Source organism: Sphaeramia orbicularis, chromosome 22 (genome assembly GCF_902148855.1).
Source record: "Sphaeramia orbicularis chromosome 22, fSphaOr1.1, whole genome shotgun sequence".
NCBI lineage: Eukaryota > Metazoa > Chordata > Actinopteri > Kurtiformes > Apogonidae > Sphaeramia > Sphaeramia orbicularis.
In genome coordinates, this window is record NC_043978.1 from 11,670,076 (window position 1) to 11,692,264 (window position 22,189).

General features: G+C 32.4%; 1 gene segment (V, D, J or C); it reads right to left on the minus strand.

Moving 5' to 3' along the window:
• Positions 1-524: 524 nt before the first annotated feature.
• LOC115413691 (T-cell receptor beta-1 chain C region-like) lies at positions 525-18,680 on the minus strand. The segment is given in 5 exon segments: positions 525-705; positions 782-888; positions 984-1,016; positions 3,630-3,986; positions 18,474-18,680. Coding segments are annotated over 5 exon segments (654 nt in total).
• Positions 18,681-22,189: the final 3,509 nt, after the last annotated feature.

Sequence of the window (22,189 nt, forward strand, 5' to 3'; positions counted from 1 at the left end):
GAAAAGTTAAAGTAGATTCAGTGAAATATTCAGAATAAAAAATAGGACAAAACCTGTTCAGTCTGTCAGATTCATGTGTTTCCAACTGATACAAAAGTCTTTATGTCATGAATATTACGATAATTAACATTTTATCCGAACACCTTCACAAAGGCTTCACATTTAAAGACCTGAAATGTGAAAAAAAAAAAAAAAAAGACACAAATATGGAAAGAGATTAAACTTTTATTGAAGAGCAGAGTTCACATAAAACATCAGACTTCAGGACAGCAGCAGAAATAAGAACCAGATTTAATATAGAATAAAATAAAATAATAAATGTAAATATTCTGCTTCATGCAACACAAACAAAAATAGAACATAAAAAAAATAGAAAAATGTGGAAAATGAATTTAAAAAATAAATGTAGAAAATTTAGAAAAATAAATGTAAAGAATAAATGTGGAAAAATAAATGTAGAAAAATGTGAGGGAAAAAAAGAGGAAAATGAATGTAGAAAAAGAAATGTAGAAAAATGTAAAAAAAAAAAAAAAAAAAAAAATAGGAAGATAAATGTAGAAAATAAATGTAAAACAATAAGTATGGAAAATAAATGTAGAAAAATGTGGAAAATAAATGTCAAATCAAAATGTGTAAACTAAACATGGAGTATTTGGGTCAGTTTTCCCTCAGTCTGGTTCTTCAGGAGCCTTTTCCTCCTGAACCCTGAAACGGAAAGAAAAGGTCAAACATTTGTTGGATGAAAAGGAAGATGAAGATGAGGATGCAGATGAAGACCAACCTGCAGTTTCCAAACCACGAGCATGACGAAGAGTCCGTAGACGAAGCCCTTCACGATGAGAACGCCGTACGAGAGTCGGGCAGCGTTCGTCGTACTCAGATATTTCTCTGTACGAAAGAAAGTCGCATTAGAGACAAGATTTTACAGGAAATAACAGAGTTTATGAACGTGTGTTTGAAGTGAGCGTCATAAACGTATTTACCTCGTGTCATTGTGTCTCCGTCAGTGGAAATATCTGAAAATACAAATAAACATGAGACAAATGTTTATGATTCAACAGGTCCACGTTTCCTCTGTTCACATCAGCAGATAAAACTGAACGTTTAAGTGTCGTTATTTTACTGAATTTTAATCCCATTGATTTTAATGTTGAACTCATATTTTATCATTATCATAGTTTTATAGATTTAACAAATATTTAAGTCATTTTTTATCTTGAATTAAAACTTAGTTTGTGCTGAAAACAAACTAAAATAAATACAGACTACAGGGGTTTTACCTTGAGTTTCACACATATATATATATATATATATATATATATATATATATATATATATATATATATATATATATATATATATATATATATATATACAGGGTGGGGAAGCAAAATATACAATATTTTGAGGCAGGGATTGAAAGACAGTGTATGACCAATTAGTTTATTGAAAGTCATGAGAATTTATTTGCCACAAGAAAATGTACATAATAGAAAATGTTTTTATTCCATGTGTCCTCCTTCTTTCTCAATAACTGCCTTCACACACTTCCTGAAACTTGTGCAAGTGTTCCTCAAATATTGGGGTGACAACTTCTCCCATTCTTCTTTAATAGTATCTTCCAGACTTTCTCGTAATAGTTTTGCTCATAGTCATTCTCTTCTTTCCATTATAAACAGTCTTTATGGACACTCCAACTATTTTTGAAATCTCCTTTGGTGTGACGAGTGCATTCAACAAATCACACACTGTTTGACGTTTGCTTTCCTGATTACTCATATGGGCAAAAGTTTCTGAAAAGGTATGGATAATAGTGTTAGGTATGATTATGACATCAGTATATGTTTGGTTTCAAAACAATTGCCGTAGTGCCTGCTGAGAAAAAACAAGTAAATGTTCATTGTAAATTTTTCTTCCCCACCCTGTATGTATATATATATATATATATATATATATATATATATATATATATATATATATATATATATAAAATTTTTTACATTGTTTTTGTATCATGTTTGTTTTAGACAAATTTATTTTCTGTTATTTTTACCTCATTTTTGTCTTATGTCATTTTTTTCCCCTTTTTTCATCTTTTACACTGTTATTTTGTTTATTTTTACATCATCATTATTATTGTTTTTTACTTTTCATTGTGTCATTTTTAAACAGTTTTCGTATCATTTAGTTTTAGAAATAAATTTCTTATTTTTATATTTCACATTTTCTGTAGTTTTTACCTTATTTTTGTCGTTATGTCATTTTCCCCCTTTTTTCGTCTGTTACACTGTTTTTGTCATGTTTATTTTCACAACATCATTATTATTTTTTTTTTTTTTTAGCTTTTCATTGGTTCATTTTTTAACAGTTTTAGGGATAAATTTCGTATTTTTATGTTTTCACATTTTGTTGTTTTTATCTTGTTTTGAGCTTTTTTTTAAAGTAATTTTTATCTTGTTACATCATATTTTTTTGTATTTTTTCATCTTTTACACTGTTTTTGTTTTGTTTATTTTTACATCATCATTATTGTTTTTTACTTTTCATTGGTTTTTTTTTTTTTTAACAGTTTTTGTATCATTTAGTTTTAGACATAAATTTCTTATTTTTTATTTTCATTTTTATATTATATTTTTTTCATCCTTTTTTTTTTAACATAATTTTCATCATGTTAAATCATTTTCATCTTTTCTTGGTTTCTATGTTGTTTTTGACTTCTACTTGTGTTTTTTTTTTTTTTGCATCATTTTTGTTTTGTTTCATGTTTTAAACTGTTTTTGCATCATTTTATTCTTTTACATAATTTTCATCCAATTGGTTTTATTATTAGATTGTTTTCACACGTTTTTTTTTTTACACAGTTCCTTATTTAGTTCAGTTTTTAGATCATGTTTGTTTTGTAATTTTCATTTTGTTTCATCTTTTATGCTTATTTTCATGTTTAATTTTTTTTACATCATTTTTATATTCTTTTGTTTACAGTTTTTGTCTGTTTTTTTTATTATTTATGTAGTCTTTTATGTAATTTTTTTCTTTTTTAAATGATTTTAATCTTATGTCAGTTCAATTTTAGTTCATCTTTTAGGTCATTTGTTTTGTTACATCATTAAAAAAAAATTGTCTCCCGCACGTTTTTTTTTTCTTTACATCATTCTAGTTTTGTTTCTTACAAAATTTTTACGTTATTTTTTTTGGTCTTATTTCTTTTTTAAATTTTATTTTCTGGTTTCACTTTGTTTTGTCTTTCGTGTAGTTTTTGTTTTTTTGTTTTCATCGCAGTCTTTTTAGTCTTATATATATTTATACGTATTTTATGTAATTTTCATCTTTCTGCTTTGTCCTTTGTTGTTTTTCTTTTTTGTCTTTTATGTTGTTATTGTCTTGTTTTTTATTATTATTTCATTGTGATTTAATGTTTTTTATGTAATTTTCTTCATGTTTGATTTTGTTAAAACTTTTACATTTATTTTTATCTCGTTTATTTGTTTTTTTGCATCATTTTCATCTGGTTACGTCTTTTCTAAATAATAATAAACCTCATATTTCATCTGTTTTCTCGCTGTGACGCAGGATCAATAATGATTCAACATTAATCGTGATAATTATCGGCTTATGTATCGTGAACCTACTTTTAACACCCTTAATCTCTGCTGGAATGTCCACGTAGTCTTCCCCGTCGAAGAACGTGACGATGCATGTGAAGGTGTGCTCGTCGTCCCAGTCCTCGTACTTGACCCTCAGTCGACTGGTCAGGGTGTAGAACTTGTCCTCCATCATCTGGGCGTTGGCGTCGGTCGCCACGCCGGTGCTGTTGGTGACGTTGTTCCCATTATGCTGCCAGTGCACGCTAACGTGGTCGGGGTAGAAGCCAGACGCCACGCACACCAGCGTCTTCTTCCTTTTTCTCACATCCTTCTGGTTTCGACATTCGTTCGGCGAAGGATTAAGGATCTGGACTTTCGGTTGGACAGGTTTACGACCCGGTTCTGCACGAAAAAAAAAAACACAAAAGGTTAAAGGTTCAGGTCAGATCAGGTCAAGATCCACAAGAGACCTGTATGATTTATGTCAGGGGGGTCAGACAGACCAGGACCAGGACGAGGACCAGGTCAGACACAAAGACCAGGAGAGACACAAAGACCAGGACCAGGTCAGACACAAAGACCAGGAGAGACAGAAAGACCAGGACCAGGTCAGACACAAAGACCAGGAGAGACACAAAGACCAGGACCAGGTCAGACACAAAGACCAGGAGAGACACAAAGACCAGGACCAGGTCAGACACAAAGACCAGGAGAGACACAAAGACCAGGACCATTTCACACACAAAGACCAGGACCAGGTCAGACACAAAGACCAGGAGAGACACAAAGACCAGGACCATTTCACACACAAAGACCAGGACCAGGTCAGACACAAAGACCAGGAGAGACACAAAGACCAGGAGAGACAGAAAGACCAGGACCAGGTTAGACACAAAAGACCTGGATCAGGTCAGACACAAAGACCAGGACCAGGAGAGACACAAAGACCAGGACCAGGAGAGATACAAAGACCAGGACCAGGTAAGACACAAAGACCAGGAGAGACACAAAGACCAGGACCAGGTCAGACACAAAGACCAGGACCAGGAGAGACACAAAGACCAGGACCAGGAGAGATACAAAGACCAGGACCAGGTCAGACACAAAAACCCGGACCAGGTCAGATACAAAGACCAGGACCAGGTCACACACAAAGACCAGGACCAGGTCACACACAAAGACCAGGAGAGACACAAAGACCAGGACCAGGAGAGACACAAAGACCAGGACCAGGTCACACACAAAGACCAGGACCAGGTCAGACACAAAGACCAGGTCAGACACAAAGACCAGGACCAGGTCAGACACAAAGACCAGGACCAGGACAGACCCAGACTGGTAGAATTTCCAAAACGTCACATTTCCTCTGAAAACATCAACAGTTCAGTTCATTTTCTTTCAGTTTGATCCTAACTGTGTGTTCAGTAAAATAACAGAATAAACTGTAAATAATGAAAACAGTCTGTGCTCTGACCACTGTTCACCTGTTCTTACATGTGTTCTACTTCTGTAGATCTGATCTGTAATGCACATGTACAAAGGAGAAGCTGAAGCAGAATATTGTTCAAATTAATATTATTTTTCTTAAGACATTTCAGTTTTTTTCAGGTTCTCCATAATTTTTTGCAAAAGCAATGTTTATAAATGTAGACTTTAACATTTTCATAACTGAATTTGACTTTTTTTTTTTTTACACTAAAACAAAGAGAAGAAGAGGGAACATTCAGAATAGTTAGTAGTATATTCTACTTTTCTATTCTTTTTTTGATTATTATTTTATAGTTTGACAGACCTGAAGGAATTTAACAGCTAAGATTTGAAGCCACTCCTCCAGCATCCAAAAGCACTCAAACATTTAATTACATGATACATACGCTTTAATTACATTATTCTGTCATGACTGTATTTATTCTGAGCTTTTACAATAACTTTTTTCATTTTAACAAATATTTTCACTTAACTGATTCTTATGAAAAAACTAAACCGTCACATTTCAGTCACATACATGTTTCTGCCTTAACAATAATAATCTGTTGAACTCATCGACACTAATACAAGACGACAAAAAGCCTTCTTTTTCACTGTAATTCTACCAACTTTACATTTAGTGCTGAAGAAAAAACTCAATTATTCACCTCAGATCCTATTTGTGCTCATTTTAGAGCTTCATACACAGAAAAAAAAAAAAAAAAACAGTTTAAACCTTTATCAGATTTAAGTGAAGTTGAAGGTCATAAAATATGACTTAATGTGCTTAATTTTTGGGTTTTTCTTACCTAGTACTGTCAGTTTGGTGCCTTTACCAAAGTAAACAGGATTAAAGTCATTCACACTGATACGAGGCTGCAGAAAAACTCAAGTATTCAGCTCTGACACTCTGTGATAATTATTATTTTTTAGTAAATTAAAACATTTATGCAGATACAAACAGAGATAACACATATTTTCACTAAATTGAGGTTTTTGGCAAAAAAAAAATAAAAAAAAATCCTGAACTGCCATATTTAAGTATATTTAAGGTAATAAAATATGACTTAATCTGCTTATTTTTTTTTAATTTTTCTTACCTAATACTGTCATTTTGGTGCCTTTACCAAAGTATGCAGGGTTTACGCTGTTCACACTGATACGAGGCTGCAGAAAAACTCAACTATTCACCTCTGAGACCTTATTTGTGCTGATTTTAGAACTTCATACACAGGAGAAAACATTTTCTTGTCAAATTAGGCTGAACATGTCATATTTAACTAACATTTAAGGTCATAAAACATGACTTAATTTGCATAATTTGGAGATTTTTCTTTCCTATCAAATGAAATAAGTGAAATAAGTGAAGCAGTATTCAGAGTAAAATTACAAAACATGAATAAATGTGTATGATTTTTGGGTTTTTCTTACCTAGTACTGTCAGTTTGGTGCCTTTACCAAAGTAAACAGGATTAAAGTCATTCACACTGATACGAGGCTGCAGAAAAACTCAACTATTCAGCTCTGAGACTCTGTGATGATTATTATTTTTTAGTAAATTAAAACATTTATGCAGATACAAACAGAGATAAGACATATTTTCACTAAATTGAGGTTTTTGGCTAAAAAATCCTGAACTGCCATATTTAAGTATATTTAAGGTAATAAAATATGACTTAATCGGCATATTTTTGGGTTTTTCTTACCTAATACTGTCAGTTTGGTGCCTTTACCAAAGTAAACAGGATTAAAGTCATTCACACTGATACGAGGCTGCAGAAAAACTCAACTATTCAGCTCTGAGACTCTGTGATGATGATTATTTTTTAGCAAATTAAAACATTTATGCAGATACAAACAGATTTAAGACATATTTTCAGTAAATTGAGGTTTTTGGCAAGAAAAAAAATCCTGAACTGCCATATTTAAGTATATTTAAGGTAATAAAATATGACTTAATGGGCATGTTTTTTGGGTTTTTCTTACCTAATACTGTCAGTTTGGTGCCTTTACCAAAGTATGCAGGGTTTACGCTGTTCACGCTGATAAGAGGCTGCAGAAAAACTCAACTATTCACCTCTCAGATCCTATTTGTGCTAATTTTAGAGCTTCATACACACAGAAGAAAACATTTTCTTGTCAAATTGAAAACCCTGGTGCTAAAAGTACTGAAGTCACATTTTTGGACAATTCAAGTTAAGCATATAAACATGTATTTGTTTAGTTAAATCCACCCTATAAAGATTTTTAACAGACTTTTTCTGTGACTTCAGTCCTTTCAGCACCAGGGTCTTCAATTAGGCTTTTATATGTCACTTTTTTTTTTTTTTTTAATTTAACCTTTATTTAACAAGGAAGAAAATCCCATTGAGATTAAGAACTTCTAAGAACCTCTAATTTAAGAGACATTTAAGGGTTTGAGATTTTTCTAACCTAACAAGTGAAATAAGTGAAACATTTTTCAGAGTAAAATCATAAAACATGAATAAATGTCTATGCTTTTTGTATTTTTCTTACCTAATACTGTCAGTTTGGTGCCTTTACCAAAATAACCAGGGTTAAAGTCATTCACACTGATACGAGGCTGCAGAAAAACTCAACTATTCATCTTTGAATTGTGAATCCTCTTTGTGCTGATTTGTGAACTTGATGCACACAGGAAAAAGAATTCTAGTCAAATTAAGTTTTTACAGGAACAAACTAAACAATTTGCAGATTTAAGTCATGTTTAAGGTCACAAAACATGAACATATGTGCATATTTTCTTATTTTTCTTACCTAATACTGTCAGTTTGGTGCCTTTACCAAAGTATGCAGGGTTTAAGTTGTTCACAGTGACACAAAGCTGCAGAAAAACTCAACTATTCACCTCTGACATCCACTTTATATTCATTTAAGAGCTTCATCTTAAGCTTTTACTGGAACAAACTACATAATTTCCAGATTTCAGTCATGTTTAAGCTCATAAAACATGACTTCATGTGCATAATTTTTCATTTTTCTTACCTAATACTGTCAGTTTGGTGCCTTTACCAAAGTAAACAGGATTAAAGTTGTTCACAGTGACACAAGGCTGCAGATAAAACTGTCCAACTTCCAATTTTAAACCCTCTTTTCATTATTTTTACATCTGAAAACTTAATTTAATCAAACCAACACAATCATTCACCGTCTTTTCTCCTTATTTTCCTCAGTAATGCTACAAACGTTATGCTCATAAACAGAAATAACAGTTGAACCAAATCTAGATTAAGGTTTTTCAAAAAAAAAAAAACCTGAACAACTGCCACATTTAAGTATGTTTAAGGTCATAAAATATGACTTAATGTGCAGAATTTTTGGATATTTCTTACCTAATACTGTCAGTTTGGTGCCTTTACCAAAATAAGCAGGATTATAGTTGTCCACAGTGACACAAAGCTGCAGAAAAAACCCAACTGTTCACCTCTCAGATCCTATTTGAGCTGATTTAAGAGCTTCATACACACAGAAGAAAACATTTTTTAGTCAAATTTCATTTTTTGCATGAATAAACTAAAACTTTGTCATATTTAAGTCACATTTAAGCTCATAAAACATGACTTAAAGTGCATATTTTTTTATTTTTCTTATCTAATACTGTCAGTTTGGTGCCTTTACCAAAGTAAACAGGGTTTACACTGTTCACACTGATACGAGGCTGCAGAAAAAAATGAATTCTTCACCCCTGAGTTTGGTTTTGCTCATATTTTTCACAATAATGCTAATACAAATTGAATTTTTTAGGGGAATAAACAACATTTTTCAGAGTAAAATCACAAAACATGACTTAATGTGGATTATTTTTATATTTTTCTTACCTAATACTGTCAGTTTGGTGCCTTTACCAAAGTATGCAGGATCATACTGGTTCACACTGATACGAAGCTGCAGAAAAACTGTCTTTACACTCATGGAAATACAATTTCTTCTGTCCAAAAAAAGTTTTTACAGGATCAAACTACCCTCCTGTCAGTTGAAAGTGATGAAACTTGACTAAATGTGCATTATATTTGGATTTTTCTTATCTAACACTGTCATTTTGGTGTCTTTTCTACTGTTTAGTTCATGCAAAAACACAAATAACAGACATTTTCTCTCAATTAAAAGCTGAAAACTTAATGAAATCAAACCAGCTTGGTTCTTCTGAGGAACAACTAAAGCCTTTTCAGATTAGAACCTGATCTAATGTCATTTATTTTATATTTTTCTTACCTAATACTGTCAGTTTGGTGCCTTTACCGAAGTAAGCAGGGTTGTAACTGCTCACACTGATGAAACTCTGCAGAAAAACTAATGTATAAACTGTATTTTTGCTCCTTCTCTCAGTAAAATTAGACCTTTTTATACACAAATAAGACACCTTTGCACCAATTTACACATTTAGAACAGATTTGAGTTTCAAGATTATAACACGACTTAAATATGCATTACTTTTTTATTTTTTCTAATCTAACGCTGTCATTTTGGTTCTTTTCCACTGTTTAGTTCATGAAAAACACAAATAACAGACGTTCTGTCTAAATCAGTATTTTACAAAACAGATCTGAGATTCAAGACAACTTTAAGATCATAAACACATGACTTAATGTGCATTATTTTTATATTTTTCTTACCTAATACTGTCAGTTTGGTGCCTTTACCAAAGTAAGCAGGTTGATAATCATTCACACTGATACAAAGCAGCAGAAAAACTGTTGAACTGTTTGTCTTTACACTCATGGAAATAGACTTTTTTCATTAAATTAAGTTTCTGCAGGAACAAACTACCCTCCTGTCAGTTTAAAGTGATGAAACATGACTAAAGGTGCATTATTTTGGCTTTTTCTTACCTAACACTGTCATTTTCGTGCCTTTTTACTGTTTAGTTCACACAAAAACACAAATAACAGACATTTTCTCTCAGTTAAAAGCTGAAAACTTAGTGTAATCAAACCAACTCAGGACTTTTGAGGAACGACTAAAGCCTAATCAGAGTAGAACCTGATCTAATGTCATTTAGTTTATATTTTTCTTCCTTAAAACTGTCATTTTGGTGCCTTTTCTACTGTGAAGTTCATGCAAAAACACAAATAACAGACATTCTCAACTCACATAAACTGTATTTTTGCTCCTTCTCTCAGTAAAACTAGAGTTTTTTTGCACAAATAACACATTTGCACCAATTTACACATTTAGAACAGATTTGAGATTCAAGATAACTTAAAAGTGCATTATTATCATTATTATTATTATTATTTTTTTTTTTTTTTTTTTTTTTTTTTTTCTTATCTAACACTATCATTTTGGTGCCTTTTCCACTGTTTAGTTCATGCAAAAGCACAAATAACAGACATTCTCTCTAAATTAGTATTTTACAGAACAGATCTGAGATTCAAGACACCTTTAAGGTCATAACACATGCGTTAATGTGCATTATTTTTATATTTTTCTTACCTAATACTGTCAGTTTGGTGCCTTTACCAAAGTATGCAGGATTATACTCGTTCACATTGATACAAAGCAGCAGAAAAACTGTTGAACCGTTTGTCTTTACACTCATGGAAATAGACTTTTTTTCATTAAATTAAGTTTCTGCACGAACAAACGACCCTCCTGTCAGTTTAAAGTGATGAAACATGACTAAAGGTGCATTATATTTGGATTTTTCTTACCTAACACTGTCATTTTGGTGCCTTTTCTACTGTTAAGTTCATGCAGAAACACAAATAACAGACATTCTCTCTAAATTAATATTTTACAGAACAGATCTGAGATTGAAGACACCTTTAAGGTCATAAACACGTGTTAATGTGTATTATTTTATATTTTTCTTACCTAATACTGTCAGTTTGGTGCCTTTTCCAAAGTAAGCAGGGTCATAGTTGTTCACGCTGGTAAACGGCTGCAGAAAAAGTGTTCAACTTTCATATCTAAGACCCTCTGTTTGTTATTTTTACAGCTGAAAACTTACAATAATCAAACCAACTTGGTTCTTCTGAGGAACGACTAAAGCCTCGTCAGATTAGAACCTGATCTAGTGTCATTTATTTTATATTTTTCTTACCTAATACTGTCAGTTTGGTGCCTTTACCGAAGTAAGCAGGGTCGTAACTGCTCACACTGATGAAACTCTGCAGAAAAACTGTATTTTTGCTCCTTCTTTCAGTAAAATTACAACTTTTACGCCCAAATAAGACACATTTTCCCCAGTTTACACATGTATTTTAGAGACATAAAACAGTTTAAAGTCCAATTTTCAGCCTTTAACATTGAATTTTCTCTTCTGTTTTTACTTAAAACCATGATTTTATTTTATTTTTTGTTTTGTTTTTCTGCCTGTATTAGACTTCCAGTAGATTTTTCCGTGCTCAGCATTAACAGGTAAACCATCTCCAACACCTCCTCATTTTCAGACTCTGGACTGAAACTATACATCATTGTCAGTGGATCATTTTTTTAATTTCTTACCTAAAACAGTGAGTTTAGTTCCAGCTCCAAAGTAAGCCTCAGTGAGCGAGCACAGAGTTTTTAAACCATTACACAAACTCTTCCTGCGATTACAACATTTCCAAGCTGCAGTTTTTAACCCTCGACGCACACGTTGATGCTTATTTTGGGATATTTTTAACCCATGAAGACCCAAACATCCACCATCTACTGATCTGAACAGTTTAGTACCTGTTGATCCACTAATCTTATCAATACATGTAAATAATTGGAATAAAATAATTGACGTAAATGTACAGAAATATATGAAATGAGAATAAAATTGGCAAAATACTTGAAAAATAAGGGGAAAAAATTAACCAAAATACTTTGAAATAGGCCATAAAAGTGAACAAATCCTTCTAAAGTGAGAAGAAAATGGGCAAAATACTTGAAAAATGAGGAGAATTCATCATTTCATAACATCCAAAACCCTATATTTATTTTATTAACCTTTAAAAACCAAAACCATCTACTGATTTAAACTGTTTAATACCTGTTCATCCACTAATCCTATCAATCCATGTAAATAATTGTTGTAAAATACAGTTCTTTTCATGGTCATCAGATATGTCCCATTTGGACTTTCAGAGGCTCCGTAGTTACCATGGAAACACCGTCATCTTCTACAACATTGATTCCCCAGTAAAACCCATGGAGTTGGATCAATGACAGTGGATGGACACACTGGGTTTATGTTCAGTTAATGAGAGATTGGACTGAAAAACTCCCTTTTTCTTCATTTTTCTCAGTTTTTGATATAATATCCCTCAACTTTAATTAGAGTTTTTATGAACATCTACAAGATCAGTGAATTAAGTAAAGGGAAATACCTGATTTTCACTTAAAAATACAAAATACGGAGCAGAATTTTCTCCATTTTTAATATACAGTCATGGAAAAAATTATTAGACCACCCTTGTTTTCTTCAGTTTCTTGTTCATTTTAATGCCTGGTCCAACTATAGGTCCATTTGTTTGGACAAATATAATGATAACAACAAAAATAGCTCATAGTAGTTTAATTTCAGAGCTGATATCTGTCCATTTAACATGTTTTCTTGATAATAACCAAAATCACTTCAGTTCTTCCATCAATATCTATGGCATTGTACTGACAAAAACAGTGCTTTTAGACATTCCATGTTTTCTTTTCTGTCTGTTTTAGTCACATGATACACACGGGAGTTAGGACTGGATTATATAACCATTGTTTTTGATGACTTTGGATGGTCTAATAATTTTTTCCACTACTGTAGACTGAAAACAGCACATGACACTGACGCGTTTTTTCACATACTTTTTTTTTTTTTTTCTCTGAACGTCCTTTGCAGTGGCTTTTATTTTAAGAAGAAGCTTGTCCACAAATATGCACTAAAAAACATAGCTATGTCTTAGGAGGTTAAACAGGTTAACCATTGTTTTTGATGACTTTGGATGGTCTAATAATTTTTTCCTCAACTTTAATCTGAGTTTTTATGAACATTTACATGATCAGTGAATTAAATACAGGAAAAGACCTGATTTTCACTGAAAAAACACCAAGTAAAGAAGATTATATTACAATAAATGATGATAAATCACTTAAGAAAGGTTGAATATGAAGACATCAACACTGGGTCTTTATGGGTTAATCCATTAAAGAGGATAAAGTGGATTTAAATTAATTAAAGATGCTTTGGGAGGACTCACCAAGAACAGTTAGTTTAGTTCCTTGTCCAAAATAAGCTTCACGGTCCAACACAGCGTTCAGGCCTCACATCAAAACACCCAGAACGCATTCAGCTGACCTTAAAGAACCCTTCTAGTCCAGGATTTATTTCACCAAACACCTAATTTTATCCCTATGTTAAAGAATCTTTAGCACCAACTCCAGAATCACCCTGATGTGACTTCTTGAACTCCTTTTCTATTGTTTTTCCTTTCGTGCAGGTTTTAGTTCGAACAGATGCAGGTGTCAGTGTCAAATCGACCGTTCTACTCACACATTTAATCCTATTTCCTCTTATTTCTCCCCTAAAACCGTTATCGTTACTTATCGTCAGATCTGAAACCAACATTTTTGGTGTCGCATCCTGGTTTTTACACTAAACTTCTTCTAGAAACAACCACCTGCAGCGTTTAAACCAAGCAGAGTTTGGATCTGACTGCAGAAAATACTGCATCTGATCATGTTTGTTTATACATTTACTGCATTTGCATCACTTTTCTTTAAAATCAGCATTTGTTGTGTTACATCCTGGTTCCTACACGTTGAAACAAACCCAAACAACCAAGAATATAGAGTTTACACGTACATTTAATACTATTTTAGCCTATTTTCTTGAATCTAAATCAATAATTGTTGCATTGCATCCTGGTTAATGTCTTCCATGTTCTGAAATACTGACTCCAGTTGGAATTTTCTGTCATATTTTTTCTGGTTTCTTACCTAAAACTGTTAACTTAGTTCCTCCACCAAAGAAAACTTCGCTATATCCAGTGTCACAGTGAAGACGATCAGTGATAAATCAACCCCATAATGCTTCTTTACTACTTTACTTTACATCTGAAACTAATATTTGATGCTTTTTGACCTGGTTTTTACACATTTAATACTAAAAAATCTTCTGGTTGACAGTCATCTGATGCTTTATCAGTATGTTTAACTACTTTTACTATAATTTAAACATCTGACAGCCTGTTCTTAATTAATATAGTCGCCAAATTTCATACAATTGTTGGAAGTTCTTACCTAAAACTGTTAATTTAGTTCCTCCACCAAAGAAAACTTCACCGAGTCCAGAGTCACAGTGAAGATGATCAGTGATAAATCAACCCCATAACGCTTTTTTACTTCACATTTAAACCAATATTTGATGCTTTTAACCGTGTTTTTACTTATTTAGTACTAAAAAAACTTTTGGTTGCCAATCATCTCCTGCTTTATCAGTATGTTGAACTACTTTTACTATAATTTAAACATCTGAAAGCCTGTTCTTAATGAATATAGTCGCCAAGTTTCATACATTTGTTGGAAGTTCTTACCTAAAACTGTTAATTTAGTTCCTCCACCAAAGAAAACTTCACCATATCCAGAGTCACAGTGAAGATGATCAGTGATAAATCAACCCCATAACGCTTCTTTACCACTTTACTTTACATCTGAAACTAATATTTGATGCTTTTCAACCCTTTTTTACGCATTTACTACCAAAAAATCTTTTGGTTGCCAATCATCTGCTGCTTTATCAGTATGTTTAACCACTTTTACTATAGTTTAAACATCTGAAAGTCTGTTCTTAATGAGTATAGTTGCCAAAGTTCGTACATTTGTTGGAAGTTCTTACCTAAAACTGTTAATTTAGTTCCTCCACCAAAGAAAACTTCACCAACTCCAGAGTCACAGTGAAGACGATCAGTGATAAATCAACCCTATAACACTTCTGTACCACTTTACTTCACATTCTAAACTAATATTTGATGCTTTTTTACCCTTTTTACACATTTAATACCAAAAAATTTTGTGGTTGCCAATCATCTCCTGCTTTATCAGTATGTTTAACCACTTTTACTATAGTTTAAACATCTGAAAGCCTGTTCTTAACTAATATAGTTGCAATATTTAGTACATTTGTTGGAAGTTCTTACCTAAAACTGTTAGCTTAGTGCCTCCACCAAAGAAAACTTCAACAGCTCCAGAGTCACAGTGAAGACGATCAGTGATAAATCAACCCCATAATGCTTCTGTACCACTTTACTTCACATTCTAAAACTAATATTTATTGCTTTTCAACCTGGTTTTTACACATTTAATTCCAAAAATCTTCTGTTAAACAGTTATCTACTGCTTTTTCAGTATTTTTAACTACTTTTACTATAGTTTAAACATCTGAAAGCCTGTTCTTAACGACTGTAGCTGCAAAGTTTCATACATTTGTTGGAAGTTCTTACCTAAAACTGTTAACTTAGTTCCTCCACCAAACACAGCTTCAGCTCCAGTTCCAAAGTCACAGTGAACATGATCAAAGCTTAAATCAACCCGACGGTGTTGTTTTTTTTAGGCGTTTCATGCATTTGTTGTTCTTTTCTGGTTTATCCCAAAACTTCTTCCTTCTGCTACTTTTACACTATTTTAACTCTTTCTGCAGGAGGTTAAACATTCTGTAAACAGTTAGGAGCAATAACGTACTCCGTGAGAATCTGATTTCTTACCTAAAACTGTTAACTGTGTTCCTCCACCGAACACAGCTTCAGCTCCAGTGGAGTCACAGTGAATACATTCAATGCTCTTTCTTTACTTCTGTACTTTTCGGTTGGAAACGGTTGTGATATTGGTTTTGAATGGAAGAGTTTCAACTTTACACCTTCAATGAACATATAAGCTTTCCATTTATATGCAAAAATTCATCTCCTTAGGTCTGATTTCTTACCTAAAACTGTTAACTTTGTTCCTCCACCAAAGTAAGGTGGATCTCCAGTATTAGCACAGTGTAAGTGATCTGTACACGAACATTACTTCCCCTCATTTTTAGTTTTTTTTTAGTAGATTTATCATTAATACTATTTAATTTTTTGAGCACCAAACCTTTTCCCGAACAAAACTCATGTTATTTTTAAACACTTAACAAATTTTGCAAGTTGAAATGCTAAATATAATCTATAAAAACAGTACATTTCATAGAGAATCATTTACGATTCTCTGTATTTGTTCATTTCTTCTTATTTCTTACCTAAAACGGTTAATTTAGTTCCTCCACCAAAGTAAGCTTCACCACCGCCAGTGTCACAGTGAACATGATCTGAGCTAAAATCTACTCTTTTATTTCATGGTGACTGTGTTTAGCAGCAGTTTTCTGTAAGTTCAATCCAATTTGTTGGAAAACATCCTCATTTTCTACAGGTTTACACCACTTACTTGTGTGAAAAATGCTCCTCAAACAACAGGTTCTTTTTATGGATGGACTCCAAGTTTTTTTTGCCAGTTTTTCCGAAATTATTAACTGATTATTTGAAAACTGAGCCTCTAAAGCATCTAATTGCAAATTTTATCACTTTAATTTGGATTTTGTACCTAAAACATAGAGCTGAAAATCATCTGCAAAGAGTTAAACCTGGTATTTTTTCATTTCTTCTTATTTCTTACCTAAAACGGTTAATTTTGTTCCTCCACCAAAGTAAGCTTCAGCACGGCCAGTGTCACAGTGAACATGTTCGGTGCTTAAATCTTAATCTTTTGGTTGGTTAGTGTTAAACTTCCCCTCCAAACCCCATTTTTTAAAAACATTTTTTGCATAAAGACACAGTCTACATTTAAGAGTTGAACATCATCTACAAAGACTTAAATGCATAATCTTTGTATAAATGTGTTATTTCTTACCTAAAACTGTTAACTTTGTTCCTCCACCAAAGTAAGCTGGATATGTAGAACCAGCACAGTGTAACTGATCTGTACTCGAAGGTTACTTCTCTACTTTTTACTTGGTTTAGTACATTTATTGTCAGTACCATTTAATTTTTTGAGTACAAACCCCAAACTAAAATCATGTTATTTTTGTACATTTAAAAAATTTTGCATCTTGAAAAGTAAAATATAATGTATATCGACAATGCATTTCATAGAGAGTCATTTACAATACTTGGTATTTGATCATTTCTTCTTATTTCTTACCTAAAACGGTTAATTTTGTTCCTCCACCAAAGTAAGCTTCACGACCGCCAGTGTCACAGTGAACATGTTCAATGCTTAAATCTTAATCTTTTGGTCATTAACATTGAACTTCTCCTCCAAACCCCATGTTTCACCATTTTTTACATAAAGACACAGTCTATATTTAAGAGCTGAACATCATCTGCAAAGACTTAAATGCAGAAACTTCGTATAAATTTGTTATTTCTTACCTAAAACTGTTAACTTTGTTCCTCCACCAAAGTCAGCTGGAAATCCAGAACCAGCACAGTACAACTGATCTGTACTGGAACATAACTTCTCTACTTTTTAGTTGGTTTAGTGCATTTATCATCAATACCATTTCATTTTTTTGATTACAAAACTGTTTCCCAAACAAAAATCATGTTATTTTCATACATTTAACACATTTTACATGTTGAAAAGCTTAATTTAATCTATAAAAACTATGCATTTCATAGAGAATCATTTACGATACTTGTAATTTGTTCATTTTTTCTTATTTCTTACCTAAAACAGTTAATTTTGTTCCTCCACCAAAGTAAGCTTCACCACTGCCAGAGTCACAGTGAACATGTTGAGTGCTTAAATCTTAATCTTTTGGTTGGTTAGTGTTAAACTTCTCCTCCAAACCCCTTTTTTTTTTTTTTTTTTTACCATTTTGACATAAAGACACAGTCTATATTTAAGAGTTGAACAAGACTTAAATGCAGAAACTTTGTATAAATTTGTTATTTCTTACCTAAAACTGTTAACTTTGTTCCTCCACCAAAGTAAGCTGGAAGTCCAGAACCAGCACAGTACAACTGATCTGTACTGGAACATTGCTTCTCTACTTTTTTAGTTGGTTTAGTGTACTATTTATTAATACCATTCCATTTTTTGAGCACAAAACTTTTTCCCAAGCAAAAATCATGTTATTTTCATACATTAACACATTTTGCATGTTGAAAAGCTAAATATAATCTATAAAAACTATGCATTTCATAGAGAATCATTTACAATATTTGATATTTGTTCATTTCTTCTTATTTCTTACCTAAAACCGTTAATTTTGTTCCTCCACCAAAGTGAGCTTCACGACTGCCAGAGTCACAGTGATCATGTTCGGTGCTTAAATCTTAATCTTTTGGTTGGTTAGTGTTAAACTTCTCCCTCCAAACCCCTTTTTTTATCATTTGACATAAAGACACAGTCTATATTTAAGAGTTGAACATCATCTGTAAACACTTAAACACAAAAACTTTGTACAAACTCCTTATTTCTTACCTAAAACGGTTAATTTTGTTCCTTTTCCAAAGTAAGCTTCACTTCCAAAGCCAGTGTCACAGTGAACATGTTTGGTGCTTAAATCTGAACCTTTAGGTTGGTTAGTGTTGAATCTCTTCTCCAAACTCCACATTTATCCCATTTTTACAGAAGGAAGTAGTTCTATTTTTAAGAGCTGAACATCATCTGCATATAGTTAAATGTACAAACTGGTACTGGTAGTAATTGCTTACCTAAAACTGTTAACTTTGTTCCTCTTCCAAACAAAGCTTCATTTCCTAAACCAACACAATGCAACTGCTCTGCAGTTAAAGATAATGCTCTTTACAGTGTTAATTTTTTTGTTGGTTTAGTACATTTATTGTCATTATTCTTAAATTCAGGTAAAATTCTTTGAATCCTGGTTTTTACAAGTTAAATACAAAACTTCTACCACAAATACATGTCATGTTTTTAAGGTATATTTGTCTCTTTTTTTACATATTTAAGAATTTAACTACATCCATATTCATAGAGAATCATTTAAGGTACTTGGTTTCTGATCATTATTCTGATTTCTTACCTAAGACAGTTAATTTAGTTCCTTTTCCAAAGTAAGCTTCACGGCCATCAGAGTCACAGTGAACATGTTCAGTGCTTAAATCTGAACCTTTAGGTGTGTTAGTGTTCAAGTTATCCTTCAAATTCCACATTTAATCATTTTTACAGAAGGACATAGATCTATATTTAAGAGTTGAACATCATCTGCATAGGGTTAAATGCAGAATATTTGCAATTTCTTACCTAAAATGGTTAATTTTGTCCCTTGTCCAAAGAAAGCTTCGGTACCATAACCACCAGTCACAGTGAACTCCACTAATGCTCAAATCAGACGCTGCTGTGTCTTTGTTTTGCTGATTTTCAGTTCTTTCCTTTAACTTAGCTTTAACAGTTTGATATTTAACAAAACAGTCTTGCTTTACTATATTTATCTATTTTTACAGGAATGTTCACAACTTTGACCTTTAAAGTGTTGAAAAACAGAGACATCTAGTAGCAAAGATTGATGTGGTTTCTTACCTAAAACAGTTAATTTAGTTCCTCCACCAAAGTAAGCTTCTGTACCACCACCAGAGTCACAGTGAACATGATCTGAGCTAAAATCTACTCTTTTATTTCATGGTGACTGCGTTTAGCAACAGGTTACTCTGAGTTCAGTCTAATTTGTTGGAACACGTCCTCATTTTCTACAGGTTTACACCACTTTCTTATGTGAAAAAAAAAAAAAAAAAAAAAAGCTCCTTAAACAATATCTATATGCTATTTTTTTTTTTTAACAAACTCCCAGTTTGTCATCAGTTATTCAACATCATCATTAACTGATTATGTGAAAACTGAAGCCTATATAGCATCTAATTACAAATGTTATCACTTAAATTCTGATTTCGTACCTAAAACATATAGTTGAACATCATCTACAAAGTGTTAAACACAGAAACTTTGTACAAATTTGTTATTTCTTACCTATAACAGCTACATTTTTTCTTCCACCAAATAAAGCTAATTTCCAGAACCAATACAATCCAACTGGTCTGAACTTAAAGATGATGCTCTAACATCACTACTTTATTTTCTGGTTGCTTTAGTGCATTAATTTAGGTTGTTTTTTTGCTTCCTGGTTCTGCACAAACTTCTTTCCCAAATGCAATGTTTTTCAAGTATATTTAACTGTGTAAGAGTTTTACATCATCTGTAAACACCATGCATTTCACAGAGAACCAACCAAGGCACTTAGTATTTGTTAGTTAGTATTTGTTAGTTTGTAATTAATTCTTTTAGTTTAATTCTTTTCTTTTTTTTTGCTTCCGGGTTTCCACAAGTTCTGCACAAACATCTTCCCCAAACAACCATCATGTTTTTCAAGTATATTTAACTACGTAAGAGTTTAACATCATCTGTAAAGACCATGCATTACACAGAGAACCATTAAAGGTTCTTAGTATTTGTACATTAATGTAATTTATAATTATTTCTTTTAGTAAAACACGTTATATTCGTACATTTAACACATTTTTCGGGTTGAAAAACTTATAATAATCTAAAATGACAATGCATTTCATAGAGAATCATTTACAATACTTAGTATTTGTTAATTTCTTATTTCTTATACAACACAGAGCTGAACATCATCTGCAAAGTGTTAAACCCAGAAACTTTGTGCAAATTTGCTATTTCTTACCTAAAACTGCTGAATTTTTTTTCTTGTACCATATAAAGCTGAATAAAACTGGTCTGAACTTAAAGATGATGCTCTAACGTCACTACTTTATTTTAAGGTTGCTTTAGTGCATTCATTTCAGTCTTTGTTGTTGTTTTTTTTTTGCTTCCTGGTTTCCACAAGTTTTGCACAAACTTCTTTCCCAAATGCAATGTTTTTCAAGTATATTTAACTGTGTAAGAGTTTAACATCATCTGTAAAGACCATGTATTTCATTGAGAACCATTAAAGGTTCTTAGTATTTGTACATTAAAGTAATTTCTAATAATGTCTATTTAGTAAAACATGTTATTTTGCATATTTAACACATTTTGCAGGTTGAAAAGCTTAAAATAATCTAGAACGACAATACATTTCATAGAGAATCATTTATGATACTTAGTATTTGTTCATTTCTTCTTATTTCTTACCTAAAACGGTTAATTTTGTTCCTCCACCAAAGTGAGCTTCAACACCAGAGTCACAGTGAAACATGATCTGAGCTCAAATCTACTGGATCCTGTTCAATGTTTCATCTTTAATTTCTTTGTACATTCACTCTATTCAGCCTCACCTTCCTTTAACACATTTATCATTTATCACCTCAAAGTTCAGTTACATCACACTTTTACTTTATGACCTATATAACATATTTTAAATTTTCCAGTTGCTACTGTACTTATTTTTCCAGATTTCTTACCTAAAACAATCAGCCGTGTCCCTTCACCAAAGAAGGCTTCATAAGCACCAGACTCACAGTGAAACGGTTCAGTACGTAAAGCACACCCTGATTTAACCCATATTTGAACATTTAATTTCACATAAATCTTTCCTCCTGAGCAGCCAATGTCCTCTTCTGTGTTTAACTCTATAACAGGTGAATTTTTACAGATAAATGTCGACGTTTTACTCACCTAGAACCGTCAGTTTTGTGCCTTGGCCGAAATAAGCTTCATAATTGTCACAGCGTTAAGGCTTCACAACAAAAACACTGAACTGATCCGGATGCGTCTCCTCAGGCCTCCGTTCACTCTACAGTTTGTTTAATCGAATGTATTCTCAATCTACCTACAACAACTGGTTCATTTTCTAAAGTAAACTTCAACATCAAACCTAAACTCTGCCTCATTCTGGATCTGAAATACATTAAAACACTTTTTACTAATACTTTTATATAAACTAAAACTCTGAAATGATGCCTCAGTCATTGAAATACTTTAATAAACCGCTCATGTTCTTATATTATATCCACACACTTTGGTTTATTAAGCTTCTCTGTTATTGTAATATTATCTTTGAACGGTTTTTACCAACACTTCTGTGATTCCTACAACATACGGTAAAAAACTGTTAAATTTACCTAAAACGGTGAGTTTGGTTCCTTTTCCAAAGTAAGCCTCTGTTGTCGTCACAGTGAACAAACACTGAACATTAAACTCCAGCCTCACACTGAAAAAATCCAAATCTGACCAAGTGTATT